General features: G+C 43.6%; 1 protein-coding gene and 1 pseudogene across 2 annotated transcripts in view; one reads left to right on the forward strand and one right to left on the reverse strand.

Annotated features, from left to right (window-relative positions):
- Nucleotides 1-1,484: 1,484 nt before the first annotated feature.
- LOC310780531 (leukemia inhibitory factor receptor) overlaps nucleotides 1,485-24,467 on the forward strand; it is a gene marked incomplete at its 5' end in the record, with an annotated part of 33,068 nt that continues 10,085 nt past the window's right edge. Inside the window, 7 exons of the mRNA XM_083641097.1 lie at nucleotides 1,485-1,488; nucleotides 1,610-1,755; nucleotides 1,976-2,113; nucleotides 2,598-2,802; nucleotides 2,905-3,090; nucleotides 3,183-3,314; nucleotides 5,115-5,264. Of these exons, the coding sequence (XP_083497223.1) occupies nucleotides 1,485-1,488; nucleotides 1,610-1,755; nucleotides 1,976-2,113; nucleotides 2,598-2,802; nucleotides 2,905-3,090; nucleotides 3,183-3,314; nucleotides 5,115-5,264 (961 nt within the window). The remainder of the gene's footprint in view (nucleotides 1,489-1,609; nucleotides 1,756-1,975; nucleotides 2,114-2,597; nucleotides 2,803-2,904; nucleotides 3,091-3,182; nucleotides 3,315-5,114; nucleotides 5,265-24,467) is intronic.
- LOC310781548 (bifunctional UDP-N-acetylglucosamine 2-epimerase/N-acetylmannosamine kinase pseudogene) lies at nucleotides 18,656-20,905 on the reverse strand (annotated as a pseudogene). Its single transcript has one exon. The product of its transcript is annotated as a bifunctional UDP-N-acetylglucosamine 2-epimerase/N-acetylmannosamine kinase pseudogene (transcript).

The following is a 24,467-nucleotide window of genomic DNA, read 5'->3' on the forward strand; positions in this document are numbered from 1 at the left end:
AAGCACAAACCACAGCCTCGAGAGAACGACCTGTTGTCTTCAAAGTGACAGCAGGAGAGAAATAAAAAGGACTGGACTTTGTATAAATTTAAAATAATAAAACAGTCAAAGAAACAGTCCTGTTGTCTTCAAAGTGACAAGGCAGGAAGGAGACTGGCGCCTATGTAGGCTATAGATTTAAGATAGTGACAAGTGACACTACAAATATACAAAAATACAAAAATACACCATTCAGAATACAATATGAGAAATGCTTTTACAGGAAGCAGCCCAACAGTAATTCTTCATTTAATCCTTTTGGGTGTTCTGACTGGAGTGTGTGGATTACACATGAGATTACTTTTAGCCTTTTAGCCATGAAGATTATTGAAAGATATTCCATATTCCAGACTGAAATGCTATAACAGAAGTGGAGTATTGGCCAGAATGACATGAACATTTGGAAACGTATTCAGCGGGTATCTTGCATGTTGCCTCCAGATGCAATTCCATCGCGGCCCACACAGGAGGCGCCTATTTTGGCCATGTGTGAACTAGACTGTTACTCCAAGTCAGACATGGCAGCTTGCTCCACTACAGCTGAAATCTCAACTCTCGCGAGATTCACGTCCCACACACAGTCCTGATCTGGGATCAGCAGGTAGATGGAGGTCAATTATAGAGGCGCTCCCAGTTCTGATTGTATAAGTTCTAGCTATTGTGTGTAGACCATTTTTACTCTGCTCCTGCTGGCAGTATCATTTCTCCTAAATATAGCTAGGCGTACACTACTGTAACTACAATAGAGTAAATTTGATCATTGTTCCATGTCTACAATGCAGCATACTAATACAATTTTGCACCATATTTCAGAGAAATGCAACAATAGCATAATTTCTTCTACGTATGAGCACTGTGGGACTTACCCAGGTAATGACAATGAATTTGAATACCCAAGTTGAATTATAGTGTAGAACCGGCCCTATCAGAGAGAAGAGTTTGACAGGGGTGCCTGTCTTTCAGATGGAGTCCGTGATTTAGATTGCTTTCGTCAACGAAAGCAGGTAGGGAGATGTGTGTGGACACCTGGATACCACACATCAAACACAACATACACCCTCATCATACAACAAGTGTAAGTAATACTGGTTCCTGCCTGATTCACTTTTCCATTTACCCCTGCATAGACTACAAGTACATAAAACATACTGACTTCACTGCACACACAAAACACAACTCCACCCACCAACAGTGTCGTCATGTGTTTTGTAATGACTTTTATATTAACCATCAGCAGGGCATTACTGTTATACTCTGCTAATAATCATTTTTCCATAATTGCTCCTTGTAGAACCAAAAAGAAATGCACAAAGTACAACAAAATATCTGGGATCTCTCAAGATATCAACAGCTTATTTGAAAAGTCTATCATGACGGCTCATGTTGTTGACGAGAGCGATCCAAACAACTGCACAAAAGCATCTTTCGAAAAGTCACCAATACTCATGGGTAAGCTCACAAGAAGACATCTTTAAGACTAAAGAAGACTCTCTTTAGTGTTAAAGCTCAGTGATAGAGGTATGTTATTGTATGATGTAGGCATGTTGTTTGAGGGTTTCTCCCATTTTAGTTCGATGCGGCCCCCCTGAGAAGGTGACCCTCAGACGCCTTGCAAGGAGACTCGAAGTGAAAGTGAGCTGGCCAGAGCAGGACAAGAAATACATCCAAAATTACTCTGTGAGATATAAAGCAATGGACAGCCGGTTGGGGAACAAGGTCAGTGTCCAACACACCTGCAAACACAAAACTTTGAGACATTCAGATTCCCAAGTGTATTAAGCCTCCTCATGCATTTTAAATACAATGTAGAGTTTTACATGCATAGTTTCAAATATTGCTTAGAAAGCAAAGGAGTTGCTCAACAATAATATATAATATCTAGGTTAAGGTTTGGACAGTGCCTCCTGGTGTCCGCTGATTCCCATGTTGTTTGCAGTTGCAGGTGCGATCCCAGGACTGGGAGAGGTTGGTGGGATCCCAGGACTGGGAGAGGTGCACGGTGGGGAACCTCACGTCCTCACTAGCTTATGAGGTGCAGATCCAGTGCAACTCCAACCAAAGATGTCCACAGTGCGTATGGAGTGAAATCTACCCTGTCCTACCAGGTCAGTACGCCCTCTACTTGGCTTATTCTTGAAATGAAAAGGCTATTTCGAAACGTTGTTACATTAAACATGAGTGGGTTTTCATTGGGTCTATCTACAGTATGTGATATCACACTTGGCAAATAATTAACAACCGGTTTAGTCCAGTATATGGGACAGCAGGATACACATGGCACTTTAATACTGAAATATACAATGCAATAGACTGGTGTGGTTTGTTGTTTTTATATGAACTGAATAAGCAAGGTGTCTAATCAAGTTCTCGTTCAGAACTGACAGTGCCGCCTGTCATCCTCAACGTAGAAGCTTCTGAGATTGCGCAAAGAAAAGGAAGCCGACTGCTCACTGTAACGTGGAAGGTTCGTCTTTTTTGTTTAGCACCATATCAAAGTTGTAGCTGATGTTGATCGGCGAATTGTTTTATTGTGATCGCAAAATGACTCTACTCACTAGTTTCCAGTCAGCGAGGGTTTTGGAGGCTACGACGTGACGATCAGGAAGGCGTCAGGAGAGGAGGCGTCCGAAAGGTTCCTACCCGCTCGGCCCGAGGTCACGCTGATCCTGTCCAATTCAGAATATAATCTCGACATCACCGCTTTCAACCGGGTCAGCACCTCCCCGGCAGCGAGCCGGACTATTCTCCCACAACAGGACATGGGTAAGGAGTAGGTCAGAATCAGAATCCACTATAACAGGGTTGTAAGATTAGATAAAGAACAGGATTATAATATACAACATATGAACTGCTTTGTCTTGGCAGATATGGGAACCGGGAAGCTGAATGTGACTTTCAACAGCAACACATCGTACACTCTCTCTTGGAAAGATGACCTCATCAAACAATATTACTGCTATTCGGTGGAGTGGAGCAAGAAAGGAAATAGAGCAGCGTTCAAGTCCTTCTTTGAGAAGAAAAACAACTACCAGACAATATCCTTTATAAACGGTAAGTAAATAGTCCACACATTTCTGTAAAGTGAAGAGATCAAATTGAGTGTTTCCCACCTCTAACGTTAAACAGCTGTTTAAATGTCCCAGATCCGTTTGAGCCGTACACGAGATACAACATGGCTCTCCACACCAGACCGGACAAAGAGACCTGCGACCTGAAGCGTGTCAACGACAGCGAGAGCACTTATGGAAGTGTGCAGCTCTATTTTACTGAAGGAAGTGAGTCATCTACCTTTTACTCTATAGGGCCCCGTCCACACCGCTTTTTACTCTATAGGGCCCTGTCCACACCTCTTTGTACTCTATCCAGCTTATTGTTGAACGCCCCACTGTCAAAAATAATTGTGGGAACAAGGTCCGGTTTAACGTGACTCATTGTTGCAGCTTGCAACAATGAGTCACGCAGGCTTCTTCTGCAGCCTTTGTACTCGGCTGCAGACCCAAAATATAAACCGGAAGCTGGAGTCCGTTATAAAAGTTATAAATATAGTCACGTTATAAACAACTAACCAACGCTGCGGGTCCGTATGGAAACAGTGTTACTCGAAATGGTTAAAAGTTAAATCAATTTGGTCATTCAGTGGCCATGTAAGTCAGTTAAGTCAGTCATTCACTGCCATGTAAAGTAACTATTACGCTAGCCGTTAGCATTAGCCACAGTAGCCGACTACCCACAATGCATTACGTTATCCCAGCAGCACCCGAACGACACGGCTGTAGAGCAGAATGGCTCTGCTGTAAAATCCTCATAGACGTTTTTTTTGTCAAGTTAAAACAGTGTAAAAATGACACCGGAAGCAGAAGAAGCCCCGTCCACACCTCGTTTTGGAAACGTCGCTTTTTCGACGCGTTTTGGCCTTTCGTCCACAGGAAAACGGAGGACAATGGCGTTTTAGGTCACTGAAAAGAGAGCTTTTGGAAAATGCCTTTACAGGGTGGAGATCTCTCAAATCTTTGGACAGGTGAAACAGAGCTTTTTGTAGACGCTAACTTCATAACCTCAACTTGCGCATGGCATTTATTGCGGTCTTATTTGTATTGAGCAGGTTTCAGGGACCTACGAGCCCACTACCTTACGTGTAATCAGTACTGATTCTACTGTTAGGTTTAATTAGGTGTTTATAGGTCAATCGTGCTGTATTTCTCTTACTTTACCCGTCTGCTTGAAATCCGCAATCCGCCTCGCTTTTTGAAAATAATAATAATAATAATAATAATAATAATAAAATAAATAAATAACGATAATTATTGCTGCTATTGGTCCGAGATCAGCAAGCTGCACAATCACTGGACAGGCGATCTGTCAATCACACCCCAAACATAGTCTTTTCTATCATCTATTTGACTCTAAACAGATGAGTTATATAAATATTCACCCCCCGTACAGTTGTTATGAACGGTGATATTAGCTATATAGACCAAAACCGTTTTTTTAACCAGGCTGTGTAAACATAGCCTATGTAATCCTGTCGGGCATTTTAACATGGGGGCAGGCAAACGGGGAATGACTCCACTTTGGAGCCAGCCTCAAGTGGCCATTCGAGGAACTACAGCCTTTAGTATCACTTCCGGGGCTTCATCTGTCCAAGCCTGAGCTTGCCACCTGCCCTGGGAGTGCTCAGTTTATTGCCAGGCAACCTAAGCAACGCTGACTTGTCGTTTTGTGAGCGTGGATCTTATCCCCTCACGTTGAACTCTTTTCCACTCTTGGCGTGACCAACCCACGGGGGGGAGTGTAGAATTCGCACCCTAGCTGCCATAGGAAATAATGGCGTTTTAAATCGTTTTTGCATTGTCATGTGGACGGAGAGATATTCTAAAACAAAATTGGTGTGGGAGTGATTGTTTTTTTTTGCAAACAGAGAGGGGGTGTGGCTGCAGGATGCGATTTTAGAAATATCCATGTACATGTGGACGAGGCCTTAGCGTTTGGTTTTATAACTTAATTGGAATAACAATCGACAGTGAAGCTCATAACGTACAGATCAATACTGTCTGTTTGTTGTTCTGTTCCCCAAGCCCCCATCAGAGCTCCTAACATCAGCAGTCACAGTGTGACTCTAAACTCAATAGTGCTGCAGTGGTCCTCCGTCCCAGAGGAAGACCTCAGAGGTTTCCTACTGGGCTACATCATCTACTACATGGACTATGACCAGAAGGAAGATAAAAGTAAGCACTCTAACACAGGGGTGGGCAATTATTTTTCATGGGGGGCCACATGAGAAACCCAGATTGTTGCCGGGGGCCGAACAAATATTGTCATGCCGTAACCCAGGAACTTTGATGATAGAGAGGACCACAAAAAAAATTCCTCGCTACCAGAGGGCCAGATTTTGCTAGGGTTGGGGGGCGAACGGCGCTGGCGTGAAAAAATTTGGGGCATTTGAAGTCAGGTTTAGAGGAATAACTAATTTTAAATTAACAGTTGTGATGTCATTATTCTGTCTTAAACACCAATATTTGATCCTTTTCTCACTCACTCCTACCTGCAGGGCTTGAAATTAACTTTTTTGACCACCTGCCAATATGGCTGCTAGATTTTAAAGTTATCAGCCAATTAGAATTTCCACTAGCCAAAAGTTTATCTTGAAATAAACCAGAATATGAGTGGGTTAATTTAAGCACAAGTATCAGTAAGTGGCCCGGGATTCTCAAAGCCTGTGTTGAGGGTCATCAATCAACAAAAATGCACTCTTGAAGCAAAAAAAAATCCAAAACCAACAAGTTAATTATTTACATTTTTACTTCAATGTAGAACAGTCATTTCTTACACATGAGATTACTTTTAGTCTTTTAGTCATAAAGATTATTGAAAGATATTCCATATTCCAGACTGAAATGTTATAACAGAAGTGGAGTAAAAAAATGTTGAAGAAACAACTATTAGCCACATATCTGAATTGAAACTGACTGGGAATTGTCTTGTCTGTCTTATGTCTTGTATTATACGTTGTGGGGGTATTAGGCCAGTACCCTGTCCTATTTTGTTTGTTTTGTCTGTTCTGTATTGTTTGATAATTGTTTATTTAATGTCATAATTTATGTTTCTTGTGGGTCCCCACCAAAAGCTCAGAAAGCTTCCTCGGGGTTCCCATTTGCACACTCTGGGTTTCCTTCATTTTTCAAGTTGTATATTTTTTCAAGTGTGTGTGAATAAAAGAAATCGGAATCGGAATCGGAGTATTGGCCAGAATGACATGAACATTTGGACACTTATTCGAGCGGGTATCTTGCATGTTGCGTTCAGGTGCACTGTAAAAAAATATGTTTGTGTAGCGCTTTTCCCGTGGTGTTGAATGAGAGTAAGCGCCCTGGGTCCTTCTATATGACCAACTCCCTATATAACTGTTGTGGTATGGTTTTTAAATAATTTATTTACTGCTTAAACTATGAAATGACCCGCTGTTTTTAATTCTTTAACCTTGTATTTTTAACCCCTTTTAATATACATGTATTTATTCTATTTATCCTATTTATTAATTATGCCGACAAAGATAGTTTGTGATATACAAAAAAGGGACAATATTTATTCTCTTCAATGGAAAATAAAAAGGTTGCAGAGTACCGTAACAACACTGTTATTATTCAGGCATTTGGTCACACAGTGTGTAGTAAATATAGGCTACTAGCCTTTCACCTTAAATAGTAAAGAAAATCACAATGACCAGGTAATAGCACTGGTAGCTACCTCCTAAACCCACTAGATGAAATGTAAGCACTGAAAACCCAAATTAAATACCTCTCTTCAAAACAGACGTATGGCTTTGTCCATATGTTTTATACAGTCTATAAGAAATACAATAATGTTACCCGAACTGGAAAATAACAACAGCACAAACAGTGGTACCACAAACAAATAAATAAAATAAACCCACCGGTGCAGGCCTGATAAGAGTTGAGCGCTCAAGGGTATTCCATACTGGACTGCTCACCACAATTCTACAGCACTGAAATCTCCTCTTACCAGAATCCTCTTCTTAAACAGGGAATCCTCTTCCAAAACAGGGAATCCTCTTCACGCTTCAACCTCCACTTCCGGAGGAACGGAAGGACAGGGGAGAAAGAGACGGCTGTCTCCCTCAATGTAGGGTTGTGGAGCTCCCTCGTGGCCAGAGGTGCCACCGTGTGCTGCCCAGGTAGCACGGGGCGCTATCTGGTTCCCGCGGAGCCAGAGGTGCAACTGTGTGAAGCCTCCACGAGCACAGTGCGCTGTCTGGAGCTGCTCCTCGTCGGAGATCACAGGAAACAACCGCTGCTGTAAACCTGAAAGTGACAGTTAGCCACTGACCAAGCTATATTTTTAGCTACAACAGCTACAATTTACCGGAGCGCAGGACCAACGTCCACTCCTCACGCAGACCCCAGCATACTGACTGCTCGGCCTCTCAAGTTCCGCCTTCTCCCCCCACCATCCAATAGTAAACAAGAGAGACGAGTAGTCTCTCTATATTACCCAATCACACAACGCCATGCTGAGCAACGTTTGGTTGTTCCCCTGGCGTGAGGAAATGTTTGTATTCTCATACAAGCTTTACAGGAACGAATTAAAGGGACAGGGCATAGAATTATATTAGGCCATAATGATAATGGGGATTTAGTTGAACAAGATGGGGATTCTAGTTTTAATCAAATAGGGATAAGAGGGATAATTGTTTAGTGTTAAGTTTAGAGACAGATTGTACCTCAATTTAACCCGGGGTTACACCCTCCCCTTTCTAGACGTCTGATGACCCCATCAGACTTCACTGGACCCTGGCAGGATGGTCTTCTCCGCCGTCAAGGGTGATGTAGATTCTCATCCCTCGGTGGACTAGGACAATGGGCTGGTCAGTGGGCCTTCCTGGTTCATCGTAGCTCAACCGAATGACTGGCTTGATCACTCTTTTAGAAGCAGGGACACTGTCAGGTTCCACTCCATCTTCAGGCTCACTAGTCGGTGGGACGTCTCCCCCTTCTAGTCCTGCGTCCAGCACAGGTTCCTCCAATGGGAGTATGACACCATCGGCTTCCTCTTCTTCCATAGGAGCGGGGTCAAGCACAACCTCTTCGTTGACTGGAGTACCAGGAGCACTGAGGTCTTTGGTGCCCACTGGATCAATCGTGTCTCTGTCCGGCATCAAGGGTTGCAAAGAAGGGTAGAAGACTGACCAGTCTCCAGCTGTGACTCCACCTGAGGAATAGTGGGGTTCCTCATCTTCACTGTCTGGATCTGGCTCTCGTTACGTTGCTTGTCCCTCTCTCCCTTGTGCTCGTGTCTGATTAGGGGCACGGAATGCTCTGGTGACGGGTCTCGGGGAATTATTTCCCTCCTCTTGAACTGTTGGCATCCTCAACAGAAACCCTATGGGTAGAAGGTGATCTCGGTGAAGGGTTTTCACAATTCCTCTTCCTCCCTCAGGTCTCACCCGATAGACAGGTAGGTTGGGAAGTTTCCCAATGACTTAGTAGGGCTGTACATTCCATCTTTCTTTCAATTTGTGCTTTCCAGGAAGTCCCAAGGCTCGGACAAGCACTCTGTCTCCTTCTTGCAGGTCATGGACTCTGACTCTGCTGTCATATCCTCGTTTGTTCTTCTGGTGGTTCTTATTAGAGGCTTCTGACGCTAGGTTGTAAGCGTGGTGCAACTCCTTCCTCAGCTTCTCCACATACTGATGGTGTTGTGTCGCATCCTCTCCATCCACAGACACTCCAAAACACACATCAATGGGCAGGCGAGCTTCTCTGCCAAACATGAGGTAGTAAGGTGAATACCCGGTCGCCTCATTACGGGTGCAATTGTAGGCGTGCACCATGAATGCCACATGTTGATTCCAGCGCTGTTTGTGTGTTGGATTGAGGGTGGCTAGCATGGACAGGAGTGTGCGGTTGAAACGCTCGGGCTGGGGGTTTTCCTGCGGGTGATAAGGAGTAGTCCTAGACTTTCTTATCCCCAGCGTGCTCAAGAGCTCTTTTACCAACCGGCTCTCAAAATCCCGTCCTTGGTCGGAATGGATGCGTGCTGGCAGACCATAGTGGACGAAGAATTTCTCTAGGAGTACTTTGGCGACGGTGGCGGCCTTTTGATTGTTCGTGGGGAGGCCTGTGCGTAGCGGGTAAAATGATCTGTTGCCACTAATACATTAGCCACTCCCCGAGAGTCAGGTTCGATGGATAAGAAATCGATGCATACTAGGTCCAGTGGGCCCCGACTGGTGATCTGGTGCAAAGGAGTAGACCTTTGTGGCAGGGTCTTGCGTGCTACGCACCTCCCACACGTCTTGATATACCGCTCGATATCACTGGCCATTTTGGGCCAGTAGAAACGGTCCCGCACCAGCTCGGTGGTCTTCTCGATACCAAGATGCCCACATCCATCATGCAATGACTTAAGCACCAGACCCCTGTGTTTCTCTGGAAGTACCATCTGGAACACTTCTTTGCTGTTGGGCTTCAGTATTTTCCTGTACAGAAGTCCGTTCCTCAGTTGCAGCTTGTCACTTTCTCGCTGTAGAAGAGGGGTCTCGGGATGGGTGCTCTGAATAGCGCAAGGCCATTTTCCTGCTCTCATTTCCTGCTTGACCCTTCCAATGGCCTCATCTAAGTCTTGGTCTTGTTGTAGCTCTGAGTTGTTCAGCTGTTCAACAGGACTGTCACTTAGTCGCACCGGGTACACGTACAGATCGGGTATGGCAGAGGGGGAAACGCCAAGCTGATCCACACACCGGCTGGGTGGTCCTCGGGTGTCAGTGACCATCACTCTGTTACAGAGAGCTTTTACTCCTGATGGTGGTATCCAACCCTCCTCTTCTGTGCTTGTCTTTCTGGAGAGCAGATCCGCGTCGACATTTTCTCTGCCAGGCCGGTACTGGATTCCAAAATCATACGTGGACGGGTCGGACAACCATCTATGACCATGTGCACTGAGCTTGGCAGTCTTTAGAACATAGGTCAGAGGGTTGTTGTCGGTTCTCACGGTGAACTTTGCCCCATAGAGGTAGTCATGGAATTTGTCGACTACACTCCATTTTAACGCCAGGAACTCGAGTTGATGGACTGGGTAGTTCTTCTGAGTTCCTCAACTTCCGGCTTGCAAAAGCTACAGGGCGCAGCCCCTCTGGATGCTCCTGATTGAGCACGGCTCCTAAACCACTGAAGCTTGCGTCCACGTGAAGTATATATGGCTTTGTGGGGTCGGCAAAAGCCAGGACTGGAGCATGTGTGAGAGAGTGGATTATCTGCTTAAAGGCATCCGTACAGGCTGGAGTCCACCGTTCTCCAAAGGGCTCAGATGTTTTGAAGTACGGGACTTTCGGTGTGCCTTCTTTCTTTGGTTTTTTGTTCTTTTCTTTTTGGCTGGGGGGTAGCCTTTGGTCAGATCTGTTAGGGGTCTCACTATAGCGGAGTAGTTAGCGATGAACCGCCTATAGTACCCACAGAACCCTAGGAACGATTGCAGGGTGGCGAGATCAGTCGGCTGCTTCCAGTGGGTGACTGCTCTGATCTTCTCTGGGTCGGTGGCTACACCAGAGGTGGACACGATGTGGCCGACATACTTGACCTCAGGCTGTCAAAATTGGCATTTGTCGAGAGACAACTTCAGGCCGTATTCCTGCAGCCGGTCGAGCACGTTCAGGAGGCGTTTTTCGTGTTCCTCCAGTATGCTGCCAAACACTATCAGATCGTCCAAGTACACCAGACACTGGAGCAGATTCAGGTCCCCCACAGCCTTCTCCATCAGCCGCTGAAATGTGGCTGGGGCTCCGGTGATGCCCTGCGGCATGCGCTCGAACTCGTAGAACCCCAGCGGGCAGATGAAGGCTGTTTTCTCTCTGTCTTCTTTGGCCATGGCGAGTTGGTAGTAGCCATTCCTTAAATCCAACACAGAGAACCAGTGGCTGCCGGTCATACTGTCTAAGGCTTCGTCGATTCTGGGGACTGTGTATTGGTCAGGGATGGTACGGGCATTGAGAGTGCGGTAATCTATACACATCCGGATTGAGCCATTCTTTTTTCGAGCCACGACGATTAGCGATGCATAGGGGCTGCGGGGACTCCTTGATCATTCCAGCAGCAAGGAGCTTTTGCAGGTGAACCCGCACGTCGTCTATATCAGCTGGGGCGAGCCGTCTGGATCTTTCTCTGAAAGGTCGCGTGTCACTGAGGCGGATGCGATGCTCAAACACTTTGGCCAATCCCACATCCCACTCTCCCAGGGAGAATACTCCAGCTCTCTCTGCCAGCTTGTTAGCCAGTCGGGCCTTCCATGCACTAGGGATGGGGGACTCTCTGAAGTCGAACAGTCCAGGATCTAGGGTGTTGTTAGACCCCTCATCTTTCTGTAGTTGGGTTACCACGTCGGCTTTATGGACATGAGCAACGACTGTGCCCTTGGGGAGAGATTTGGCTTTGAGTGTCTCGTTCCTCATTAGCACTGAGAAACTGTCTGCCTTCATATCAGAGGGAAGGAGAACGCTTGGGGGCACGACAACCCCAGCTGGAAGAGGGCGTTGAACAGGGGCCTCCACTAGGAGCACATTTTCCTCCCACGGCTCCATGGCCGTCACTCTGCAGGCTGCAAAGATCACACCGCCAGGGGGGATTTTGAGTGGACCGGGTCCAGCCCATCTGATCAGTCCAACTTTGTCATCTCTAGGCCAAGCTGGAGGTTTTGATTTAATCCGGCCCGGAGCGTGTGCACTCACTCGCCATGACTGGACCGGACCTTTGTTCTCTGAGCTCTCTCCTGTCTTGGGCCCATGGTGGAAACTCCGTGCATTAGTGCCAATGATGACGGGTGTCTTGTCTGGGCCGTTAGGGTCAGGGCACACCAGGGCCAGCACTGTCTTTGGCTCTTGAGGAGCTCCATCATCCAAGAACTCCACAGTCATGGCTACATATCCTTTGTAGGGGTAGCTGGATTCACTGAGGCCCCAAATAGCCAAACTGGAAATGGGATGAAGTGGCAGATGGGACAGGTGTGTTGCATACCAGCTTTCAAATATTATGGTGACACATGAGCCACTGTCCATCAGTGCAGTGGTCAGCTGACCTTCGATGATTACCTTCGTCAGGGAAGATTCTCCAATTAGCCCTTTAGGGAGGTTTGTGTCCTCTCTGACATCTATGGCACTCCTTGTCAAAGAACAGTTGGTGTTTAGGGGCTTATTATTTTGGTTTGTCTGTTCTTTGTTGCTTCCTTTGTGTTTCCTCAAAGAACTAATCAGTTTTTGAATGACCTTTGCAGGGTCCTCCGGAGCTGTACAGTGCGTGGCCATATGTCCGTCTGCGCCACAACGATAGCAGAAGAAGTCATCTCCATCATTGCTGGCTCGGGGTCTGAGGCGGTTGGCTGGCCGAACTGGACCATATTTTCTTTCTTTGTTTTCTCTCTGTTCTCCATACAGGCTCTTTAGGCTGCCATGAGTCCGCGGCATATGTCACTGCCATCACACTGAGCTGACTCTGCAGGTCTTCAACTTGTTTCTTTAACACCTTGACTTAACAGTCGGACTTTGCTTTAGATTCTTTCTCAGGCTGCTCGAATTTAGGGGGCCTAGTCGCAGGTGAGTTTTTGGACAGCCCGGCGGCCAGCTCTGCTACTTGAGTCTGCAGCATTTCAAGTTGGGCTTTTAAGTCTCTGTTTTCCTCTTCATTTGGGTTAGCTTCACCCCCCACACGCACTTGTCGGACCACAGGTTTCGCGGTGCTGGGTGTGGTTTTGCATCTGACTGACTGTTGCTCCTCTTCTTCTCGAATTTCGTTTAATAATGTCAGGAAAGATGGAGGGTTACTCTTTCTTTCTCTTAACCTCAACTGCAGAAGCATTATGTCAGACTCAGTGGCTCCTCGGAGGAGCTGCTCCACTCTGGCAGTGTCTCTTCGGGCAGGCGGTAATCCTCCCCTCTGCATCACTTTTGTCAGAGTCCGCTCCATCCGTCTCAGGAAGTCAGAGAGTCTTTCACCGGTGCGTTGGCGTAGAGCTCGGAAGGAGAAATAGAGATCTTCTGGGGTCTCTAGGGTCCCGAAGGCACTCTCCAGGGCCTCAATATATTCCTCTGGGGTAGCGTCAGTGTCATTTGCTCTCACTGCTTGGGCTATCTCCAGAGTCGGTCCTTTCAAGCTCTCCACAATCCTTTTTCTCTTCTCTCTTTCTGAACAGTCGCATTCTTCCACCATCAGGCGTGCTTGCTCCATCCATGTGTCCAAATTCTCCTCACCAGCCGGTGTGGGAGTTATGCCTGAATATGCTCGCAGGCGTCGGAAGACATTACTTTCTGGTGTGGGTCTCATTGTCTGGGCCAACAGACTTCCCACAGCTTGGATTATGGACGCAGCAGAGTTACCTGACGCTATGTCGGGGAATGGTGGCTCTGTTTCTGTGGCTCCATTCTCTGCTGAATGGCGGTGGCTTTCCTCTTCTTCTCTCTGGCCATTTTGTTACCCATTTCCTTCATCCTCTTTATTTATTTATTTATTTATTTCGGTCATGGGCAATTAAAACATTTCATAAAATAAAACAAAAAAGTACAAACAAAGCAGCACAAGGCTGATAGACCGAAAAGGTGTAGGCTGAAGCTATAGCTTATAGCGCCTACCCTTCTTACTTAAACAAGCTATACAAACAGAAAATGATTAACGAATAATCAATTATAAACAAAAACAGAGACAATAAATCTCAAATTCAAATAATTACAAAATTGACAATTACACTGCATATACATTGCATTACCCGTATATGCACACATACACACATATATATATACATATATATACATAGGCTATCTCAATAATTATTATCATTATAATCATTATTATAACCACAATAATCACTTTAATAATTATATTTCATTACAATATACAATACAATACAATATATACAATATACAACCGTCCAGAAATTAATATACACCATACACAGATTATATATAACTCAATATTGTTACTGTAACTCTTCCTCCCTATACCTCATAATAATGCATTTTTTATATTTCTTTTTGAACTGGATCACACTTGAACATTGCTGTAGCTCCACATCCATACTGTTCCATAGCTTAACTCCACATACTGAGATACAGTATGATTTTAATGTCGTCCGAGCTCCTTGGGTTTTTTAAATTTAACTCCCTCCTGAGGCAATAACCCCCCTCTCTATCAGAGAACATCGCCTGGATATTTCCAGGGAGTTGATTATTCCTGGCTTTATACATTATAATCGCAGTTTTATATTCTATAATTTCCATTAATTTTAAAAGATTTGAACCTAGAAAAAGTATGTTAGTATGATCACGATATCCAGCATAGTTTATTATCCTTATAGCTCTTTTTTGAAGGATGGTTATTGCATGAAGTGAAGTTTTATAGGTATTTCCCCAAATCTCTGAGCAATAATTTAAGTATGGTAAGACCAGGGAACAGTAGAGCATGCGGAGTGATTTCAAGTCTAAAACCTGCTTTGCTTTGCTCAAAACTGAAATACTTCTAGATAGTTTACTATGTATATATTTAATATGTGATTTCCAGTTAATTTTATCATCTATTATCACCCCAAGAAATTTGTTTTCAAAAACTCTTTCAATATCAACACCATCTATCTGTATATTTACTTGATTATCTATTTTATAATTACTAAATATCATAAATTTTGTCTTAGCTAAATTTAATGACAATTTATTTATATCAAACCACCTTTTTAATTTATACAATTCACAAGTGACCTGGTCCAATAGCTCCTGTAAATTTGCTCCAGAACAAAAAATATTTGTATCATCTGCAAATACCACCATTTTCAATATTTTAGATACCTCACACATATCATTTATATATAAAATGAACAGTTTAGGACCCAATACTGACCCCTGGGGGACTGCACAAGCAATGTTCAAGCATGATGATACAGACTCCCCCAACTTCACAAATTGTTTCCTGCTACTCAAATAACTTCTCACCCATTGTAGTACTATTCCCCTAATCCCATATCTCTCCATTTTATTAATTAATATGTCATGATTAATAGTATCAAACGCTTTCCTAAGATCTATAAATATTCCAGCTACATACTTGTATTCATCTATAGAATTTGTGATTCCCTCAACTGATTCCATTAATGCCATCACTGTTGATCTATTTGCTCTAAATCCATATTGGCTATCATTGAGTAGACTGTGCTTTTCAATAAATTTGTCTAATCTACTATTGAAGAGTTTTTCTAAAATTTTGGAGAATTGTGGAAGTAAAGAAACGGGTCTATAATTTGTGAAGTTGTGTTTGTCCCCAGATTTAAACAATGGTATGACTTTGGCTATTTTCATGTTGCTCGGAAATTTACCAGTTTGGAATGATAAGTTACAGATGTATGTAAGTGGTTTAGAAATCCCTCCAATTACCCTTTTGACTAATTTCATGTCAATATCATTACAGTCAGTGGACGTTTTATTATTACATTTATCAACAATTTCTATAATTTCCCTCTCCTCCACTGCTGTAAGAAACATTGAACATGAATTCATTTCAATTATGTTCTGGTTGCATTCCTTGGATGTCACAGGATCGGAAATATTTTTAGCCAAGTTTGGCCCCACATTTACAAAGAAATCATTAAAACTATTAACAACATCCTCCATATTATAGTTATTAATATCCTTATCAATAAAATATTGAGGATAATTTGTATTTCCTGAATCATTTCTAATAATACCATTTAATATATTCCATATTCCTTTAATATTATTTTTACTGTTATCTAATAGTTTACTATAATAATCCTTCCTACATCTCCTCATTATATTTGTTAGTTTATTTTTATATTTTTTATATTTATTTTCTGCTTCATTCGCTCTTTGTTTAATAAATTCTCTGTACAAGGTATTTTTCTTTTTACATGCATTTTGCAGTCCCTTAGTGATCCATGGTTGGTCCGTATCATTATGTTTTCTATTATATTGTTTTAGTGGACAATTCTTATCATATAAAAATTTGAATATCCCCAAGAATTTATTCTATATATATATATTCTATATATAAAGACTCCCAGTCTTGGGTTAATAAATCATAATTTAGTGCATTTATGGCTTCCTCTGTCCTTACTCTTCTGTATTGGAATTTGGAGTCTGTCCGATTTCTCTTGCAATTACAGTCATAAACAGTAAAAACAGGTAGATGATCACTGATTTCCTTAATCAATAATCCGCTCATTGTTTTATTATCTACATCATTAGTAAATATATTATCAATTAATGTAGCACTATGGGTTGTAATTCTGCTGGGTCTGGTGATGTTTGGATGTAAACTCATGCTATACATGGTGTTAATAAATTCCTCAGTCATTCTGTGATTGTTAAATTTCAGAAGATCAATATTAGTATCGCCACAAATAAAAAGTACTTTTTGATTATTTAATGTATACATTTCTTGTATCCAGTCATTAAAAACCTCTATACTAGTATCTGGTGCTCTATATATACAACTAATTAACACATTTTTACTATTTTCCATACAGATTTTAATTGTTAAGCATTCTACTAAGTTATCAATAACAGTTGTCATATTTTCTAACACCTTATAATTCAAATTACTATCCACATACACCGCTACTCCACCCCCACCCTTATTATTTCGGTTTATATAGTTAAATTCATAGCCAGCCAACTCAAAATCCACTCCATTGACATCATTGATCCAAGTCTCAGATATGGCAATAATGTTGAATGGATGCGTAAACCGACGTAAGTATTTCTTGATGTTTTTAAAGTTGGCATACATGCTTCTGCTATTGAAGTGGATTATTGATAATTTTCCATCAGCCTTGATGGTCTGGTTGTACTGTTCATCCGTGTAATAGTAGCAATTGTCATTGATATTGGAAAATAAATGATTGTCCGGGTCTATATCATTTTCAATGTCCAGTGATTTATGGTCCGTGTATTCACATGATTTCAATTCCAGATTGTCATAATCCATAATCAATTGCTTTAGCTTTGTATTTTCTCCTGAAGTAGATGAATGAGTGTGTGTCATGATTGAATGTTTGTTAAGTCACATCGATGTGGATTACCTTACAGTCCCGACCATTGTTCTCACTGATGTTTGTCCAACTCCTCGATGCTTCGTATGTACAATACTCTGGCCTCTTCTCCCTCTGGCAGTCCATGAAGCGTCCAAAGCTGATCTCCGTCGCCAGAGGGCACATCCAGGGGAATGGGTTTGGGGTAGACCTTTTCTCTGCATTCACAAAGCACCATTAGCGACTGTGATTTGGGGTCGTACAGCCGGCCCCGGACCTTCACTCTTCCCAGTGCTTTTATGGTCTCCATAGTCTTCTCAATGTGCTCCACTGTAGCATCGGTGGGGATCCGCTTCACTATGATAACGTGGGCTGGATCTAAACCCTCCCCTTTACACCAATTTTGTAGTAGGGGCATGTCGGCGTTTAACGTTTTGCTTTGGTACGATTTGCTTATTCAAACTCGTGAAAATGTTCAGGAAACAAGGGTTTTTGGGGAATAGCGTTTTTTATCTAAGCTAGAATTAACCCACAGAAATATATAGGGATCTATTTCAGTTAGTAATTATGCTAATGCAGGTCGTTAATTAGCATAATACCCCAACGGTGCCTCCATTTATGTAGCGCTTTTTCCGTGGTGTTGAATGAGAGTAAGCGCCCTGGGTCCTTCTATATGACCAACTCCCTATATAACTGTTGGTATGGTTTTTAAATAATTTATTTACTGCTTAAACTATGTTTTTAATCCTTTAATCTTGTATTTTTAACCCCTTTTACTATACATGTATTTATTCTATTTATCCTATTTATTAATTACGCCGACAAAGATAGTTTGTGATATACAAAAAAGGGACAATATTTATTCTCTTCAATGGAAAATAAAAAGGTTGCAGAGTACCGTAACAACACTGTTATTATTCAGGCATTTGGTCACACAGTGTGTAGTAAATATAGGCTACTAGCCTTTCACCTTAAATAGTCAAGAAAATCACAATGACCAGGTAATAGCACTGGTAGCTAGCTACCTCCTAAACCCACTAGATGAAATGTAAGCACTGAAAACCCAAATTAAATACCTCTCTTCAAAACAGACGTATGGCTTTGTCCATATGTTTTATACAGTCTATAAGAAATACAATAATGTTACCCAAACTGGAAAATAACAACCGCTGCTGTAAACCTGAAAGTGACGGTTAGCCACTGACCAAGCTATATTTTTAGCTACAACAGCTACAATTTACCGGAGCGCAGGACCAACGTCCACTCCTCACGCAGACCCCAGCAGACTGACTGCTCGGCCTCTCAAGTTCCGCCTTCTGCCCCCACCATCCAATAGTAAACAAGAGAGACGAGTAGTCTCTCTATATTACCCAATCACACGACGCCATGCTGAGCAACGTTGGTTGTTCCCCTGGCATGAGGAAATGTTTGTATTCTCATACAAGCTTTACAGGACCGAATTAAAGGGACAGGGCATAGAATTATATTAGGCCATAATGATAATGGGGATTTAGTTTTAATCAAATAGGGATAAGAGGGATAATTGTTTAGTGTTAAGTTTAGAGACAGATTGTACCTCAATTTAACCCGGGGTTACATTTGCAATTCCAGCACGGGCCACACAGGAGGCGCATGTGGCCCGCGGGCCGCCAGTTGCCCAGGTCTGATCTAACACCATGCTGGCTGCTCCCAGTAAAGCGGGCTCATCCAGGTCGGAGGTGATGACCCGGATGCCCTGCGTGGAGACCAGCGCTCTCTGGGAGATGACGTCCTGCACGGGGGCCAGGTAGTGGCTGGCCAGCACACCCGACAGGATCACCAGGGACGGGTTGACCATGTTGAGGATGTTGACGATGCCCACGCCCAGTGCCGTGGAGGCTGTGTTGAGAACAGCTTCAGCTTTGGAGTTGCCCAGTTTGGCAGCATTGATGAGATGGACACCGGTGACCTGCTCCACCAGCTTCATGTCCATCCCCTCCACCTTCAGCATGTCCTGGTCATGTAGTCTTTTGGCCTCTCTCTGTAAGGCCATGCCAGATGCGAAGGCCTCTATACATCCTCGGCTGCCGCACGTACAATCCGGGCCGTCGAATGAAACCACGATGTGACCCAGCTCGGCCGCGCAGAAGGTGCTGCCGTGGACCAGCTCGTTGTGCTGGATGATCCCTCCTCCGATACCTGTCCCGGTGATGATGGTGACAAAGTTCTCCACTTTCTTGCCGTGTCCGAACTTTCTCTCTGCAAGCGTGGCGCAGTTGCCGTCGTTCTCCACCCAGACGGGCAGGTGCAGGGCGTCGGAGATGGGCGTCCTCAGGTCCACCGAGGACCACTCCGGGATCAGCTTGGTGGAGTGGAGCACCACGCCTTCCTGGGGGTTGACGCGCCCGCCTGTGGACACGCCAACTCCCGATATCCTACAGTTGAGTTGGAGAGCGTCCACCATGGCTTCTTTACACATATGTAGTATGAGCTTCATCCTGGCCTGGTAGGTCTTTGGATTTGGCTGTGTGTACTTCTTCACTATCTTACCCATCATGCAGACGATAGCCACTCTAAGGTTGGTCCCTCCCAAGTCGACGGCCAGAGCGCTCGGTGTCTCCAGGATGTGGTCGATGTCCTGGGAGATGTGGTCCTTCACCGGGGGGAAGCAGAAGGTCTTCTGGAGGGGCTTGTCCAGGCTGATGGTCCGCAAAAACTCGAGGATGCGAGGCACCGCACCGCCATCACCGTAGATCTTAGAGCAGGGGTATCTCTTTCCAAACTGCAGCTTCAGAGCATCGTGGATCTTATTCTGAGTGTCAGCATATCTCACATGGAGAACGTTCTCACCTGTCTCTCTGCCCGTCTGTCTGGTCCCCAGGTTGATGACAGGCGTGCCGAAGGCCCCGGCCTCTCGCACTCCACAGCTGCTGTTTCCGATCATGCAGCCGGCGTGGCACACCAGCTGGATGAACTGCTCGAAGGGGACGTGCTTTATCGCCTGGAAGTTAGGGTGTCGCTCGATGCCCTTCTTATGCATCATGCGCTCCATCTCCTTACTTCCGGCATCAATATTCGGGAAGAGGATGAGAGTTTTCTTGTTAAAGGAGAGAAGGGCATCCAACATCAGCACATAGATCTTAATGGAGTTCTGGATGTCGGTGGTGACCGGGTGCTGCAGAGCCACGATGTAGTCATGCTCCTGCACCTTGTCACCTATCCAGGAGCTGATCGTGTCCATGTAGTCCTCTTTGTGGTGCGCTGACAGCAGCTTATCGTAGGAGGGGCAGCCAGCCAGGAGGATGCGAGAGTGGTCCTCGCACATGGCGATGAGGTTCTGTTTGGCCCTGCGTGTGCAACAGACGTGGTAGTGGGCCAGTTTACTGATAGCGTGGCGGATGGAGTCATCGATAGTTCCACTCACCTCTCCTCCCTCCACGTGTAGGATCCTGATGTTCATCAGGGCGGCGGCGGTCGCTAGGGCCAATGCGTCAAAGCGGTCGCCGTGGACAACCAGGATGTGGGGGCGGAGACTCCGCAGGACGTCGGGCAGTTTGACCAGCGCCAGCCCCACACTCTCCACCATGGCCGCCTCGTCCTCCCCTCCTCGCACTACGGTGTGCAGCTTGAAGTCGATGTCAAAGTCATCCCGCTCGATCATACCAAAGGTGTCCCCGTAGTCGTCGCTGAGATGCGAGCCGAGCACCACCACCTTCAGCTCAAACTCGTTAGGGTGTGCTTTGATGCCGAACATGATGGGGGCCAGTTTGGAGTAGTCTGCTCTGTTGCAGGTCGCCACACACACCCTCAGCATCCTCTTAGACTGTGCCAGCTGCTGTTGCTCTTCCATCATTCCCCTCGCAATCTTCTCTCTGCTCCTCTGCATTCTGGGTAGACCGGCAAGATTGATGTCATAAATTGATTGATGACTGATGACATCATTGATTGATGACTCATATGGCAAGATTGATGTCATAAATCACTGACGAGAGAGATAGACTGAAAAATTGCTTATTTATACTTTGGCATGTATGACATCACCGATGACATGACAGCAACAACTATGACATCACCCACCCAGTCTGCTCAGCCAGGAAGGATGACATCATTGATGATATAATCACTGATGACATCATTGATGACATCATCACTGATGACATCACTGATGACGTCATTGCTCAAGTGACATCACATCATTAGGTAATTAGGGCAATTACGATGCTCTTTAGGCTATCCACCTTATTTTTTAATGCTCCACTGTACAAATAATTGTGGTACAAGTTCCGGTTTAACGTGACGTATTGTTGCAGCTTGCCATTTCCTTTGTTATATAGCCTACTCTGGCTGCAGACCCGAATTATAAACCGGAAACTGGAGTACGTTATAAAAGTTATAAATATAGTCACATTATAAACAACTAACCAACGCTGGGGGTCCGTATGGAAACAGTGTTACTCGAAATGGTTAAAAGTTAAATCAATTTGGTAATTTAGTGGCGTTTTACTGCCATGTAACATAGCTAGCTAGCCGCTAACATTAGCCACAGTAGGCTGCGCACTGCGCTCTTAAAGGGATATTTAGGGTAGGGAAAAGCTCTACCAAACATACTGTAACATAACAAAACAACATAAAAAATGTAAGAGTGGCTAATATGTTCTAATAGTTAGTGGAAAAGGGTGAGTTTTCATGCACATCTTGTTCCCTCAGACAGCCATCGCAAACTATAACTTCATAGTCATGTCATTCACGAGTCTCGCATTGGAGGCAATTTGATTTCGGCAAGGCACAGCGCAAGTTGTAGCTCAAACATGCAGACGAGTGGACAGGTAGGCTAAGTCTCCATATCCGAAGGTTATGGGTAAGTTGACCGCCATTTATCGTCTGTTACCAATGACAGTCTTTGTGTGTTACCATTCAAAGTAGGCTAGCTTAATAAGCACTTACTAGTTAGCTAATAGCTTACTAATAGGTATAGCTTAATAATAGCTTATTAAGATACTTTCTAAGGTACTATCTGTTGTTATTCATTTTCTTTGTGCAAATAAACAATAAACAAACATAAATAAACAATTATAGCTGCTGCGCAGCAATGGGTCGTGGCCGCGGGCAAGTCTCAAGGCTTTGAGCTAGAGTCCCCAAGTCAAGGCTGAAGTCTTTTAGCTATACTCCAAGTCAAGTCTCACGTCTTTGGTCACAAGTCCAAGTCAAGTCTCAAGTCTCTTATGGATGAGCGTTCTATCATCTGCTTCTGCTGCATGCCATCCAGTCTGCTTAGAACATTGCATAGCTAAAACTAAGGGATTCAAAGCAGGTTCAGGTTTCTTTGCAGCATGTAGCTTTTTCATCATCTGATTCCGTTTTTTGTTGCGAGGCATCTCACAACAATACAAGTAGGAATCAGTATATTCACAGTGCTTTTGCAGTTGATTTAGTGAAATTTTATTTAATTTTGTTCTTAAATGTTTAAATAGACCTTGTTGAAGAATATTGCAGTATTGGCAAGTGTAGCCTGGCTCTGTGATAGTTGATTTTGTTCATTTTGAACATAATTTTTATTTCTGAAAATGTTAAATATGTAGGTCAACTGTTGCTACCGTTTAGCCTTGTTTAACCCTGTTATAGTACACTGGACTTTAGTGTTATCTTTATTTTGTCTTGCTTTGATATAGCATTACAGTATATGAGATGAAAATGTTCTGTTTTACTTCAGTAATCAATGGCACAATTTACCCCAACGTATTCTCTCCAAAGGCACAACTTAACCCGCACCGGGAGCAAGTTGTGCCAAGAGACCACTTTTTTAAGAATAGCCATATTTTTTTAACAGTTTATTTAAGATCCAAAGGGAGTGTTCCCAGTGGTGCACAACATCCTGAAATATATTTACATATTGTAGTTGGAGGCATTACTGTCATGCCCTCACTTTAAAGACACCTCAAGTAAAAAGTGGCACAACTCACCCCACTCTCCCCTACATACTTACATGAGAAAATAAAAATCTGTTCTACTTAGAGACTCAACAACCATTTCTGTGGATTCCTTGCCCCCAAAAATGTGGAAATAGACACCAAATTTGTAATTCTAGGTCTAGTTGGAGTCAAGATATGGCCAACATTTTAATAATGGAAGCTATTTTGAAAAAATGTAATTTTAACATATTTCCACTAATGGGATTTTCTGGGATTTTTAATATAGTGTTTCGGGCATCAATATAAACATAAAAATGTGAAAATAAATTCTGTTGCAATTAGTTTAAGGTCAAACCTTATTTTCCCTAGACTAAGAGGGAGGCTGAGTGACTAGTAGCCACTTGGGAAGCTTGTGTCTTCTCTGTCCTAGGGTGCAGCTGAACACTTGCTTCCTAAAAACACAATAAAACACTAGTCAAGTCAAGTCAACTTTATTTGTATAGCACATTTCATACACAGAGGCAATTCAAAGTGCTTCACATAAAATGGTTGACAGGAAAAGAAAAAAGAAGAGAATAAAATTGACATTTAAAAGCATCACAACAAAACTTTAAAAAAGAGTATAAAAAGTGCATTAAGCAACAGGCGCAGCAGTTGCAAAAAGAGCTAAAAACTTATAGAGGACTCATTGGGTTTGTATAGTGGCTGTCAGCAGTTAAAAGCGACGGTAAACATAAAAGTCTTTAGTCTATTTTTAAAAGTAAGTAAGGTTGGGGCAGATCTGAGGTCTTCAGGCAATTTGTTCCAGCTAGCAGAAGCATAGTGGGTAAATGCAGCCTTCCCATGATTTGATTTGATCCTAGGGACAGTTAATAAGCTGGACCCTGTTGACCTAAGAGTTCTAGACGGTTCGTAGCGTGGGAGCAATTCAGCTATGTATTTTGGGCCTAGGCCATTAAGTGATTTATAGACTAATAACAGTATTTTAAAATCTATTCTATGACACACTGGCAACCAGTGTAAGGACTTAAGAACTGGAGTGATATGATCAGCTTTCTTAGTCTTCGTTAGAACTCTAGCAGCAGCATTCTGAATGAGTTGAAGTTGCCTAAGTTCTTATAATATTTTAAGATGATAAAAAGCTGATTTTCTGATTGACTTAATGTGGGAGTTAAAGTTTAGATCGGAATCAATAATAACGCCAAGATTTTTGACTTGATCCTTAGGCTTCAGGGATCGAGACTCAAGGCGTGCAGTGATTTTAAGCCTTTGTTCTTTGGGGCCAAAGACGATCACCTCTGTTTTGTCTTTGTTTAGCTGTAGGAAATTCTGGCACATCCAGTTATTTATTTGATCAATGCACTGGCACAATGATTCTATGGGGGCATAGTCAGCTGAGGAAAGAGTTATATACAACTGAGTGTCGTCTGCGTAGTTATGATAGGCTACTTTTTTTTTTGGCATAATTAGGCCTAAAGGGAGCATATAAAGGTTGAAGAGAACGGG

This window comes from Poromitra crassiceps (assembly GCF_964638095.1).
Source record: "Poromitra crassiceps genome assembly, chromosome: 8".
Lineage (NCBI taxonomy): Eukaryota > Metazoa > Chordata > Actinopteri > Beryciformes > Melamphaidae > Poromitra > Poromitra crassiceps.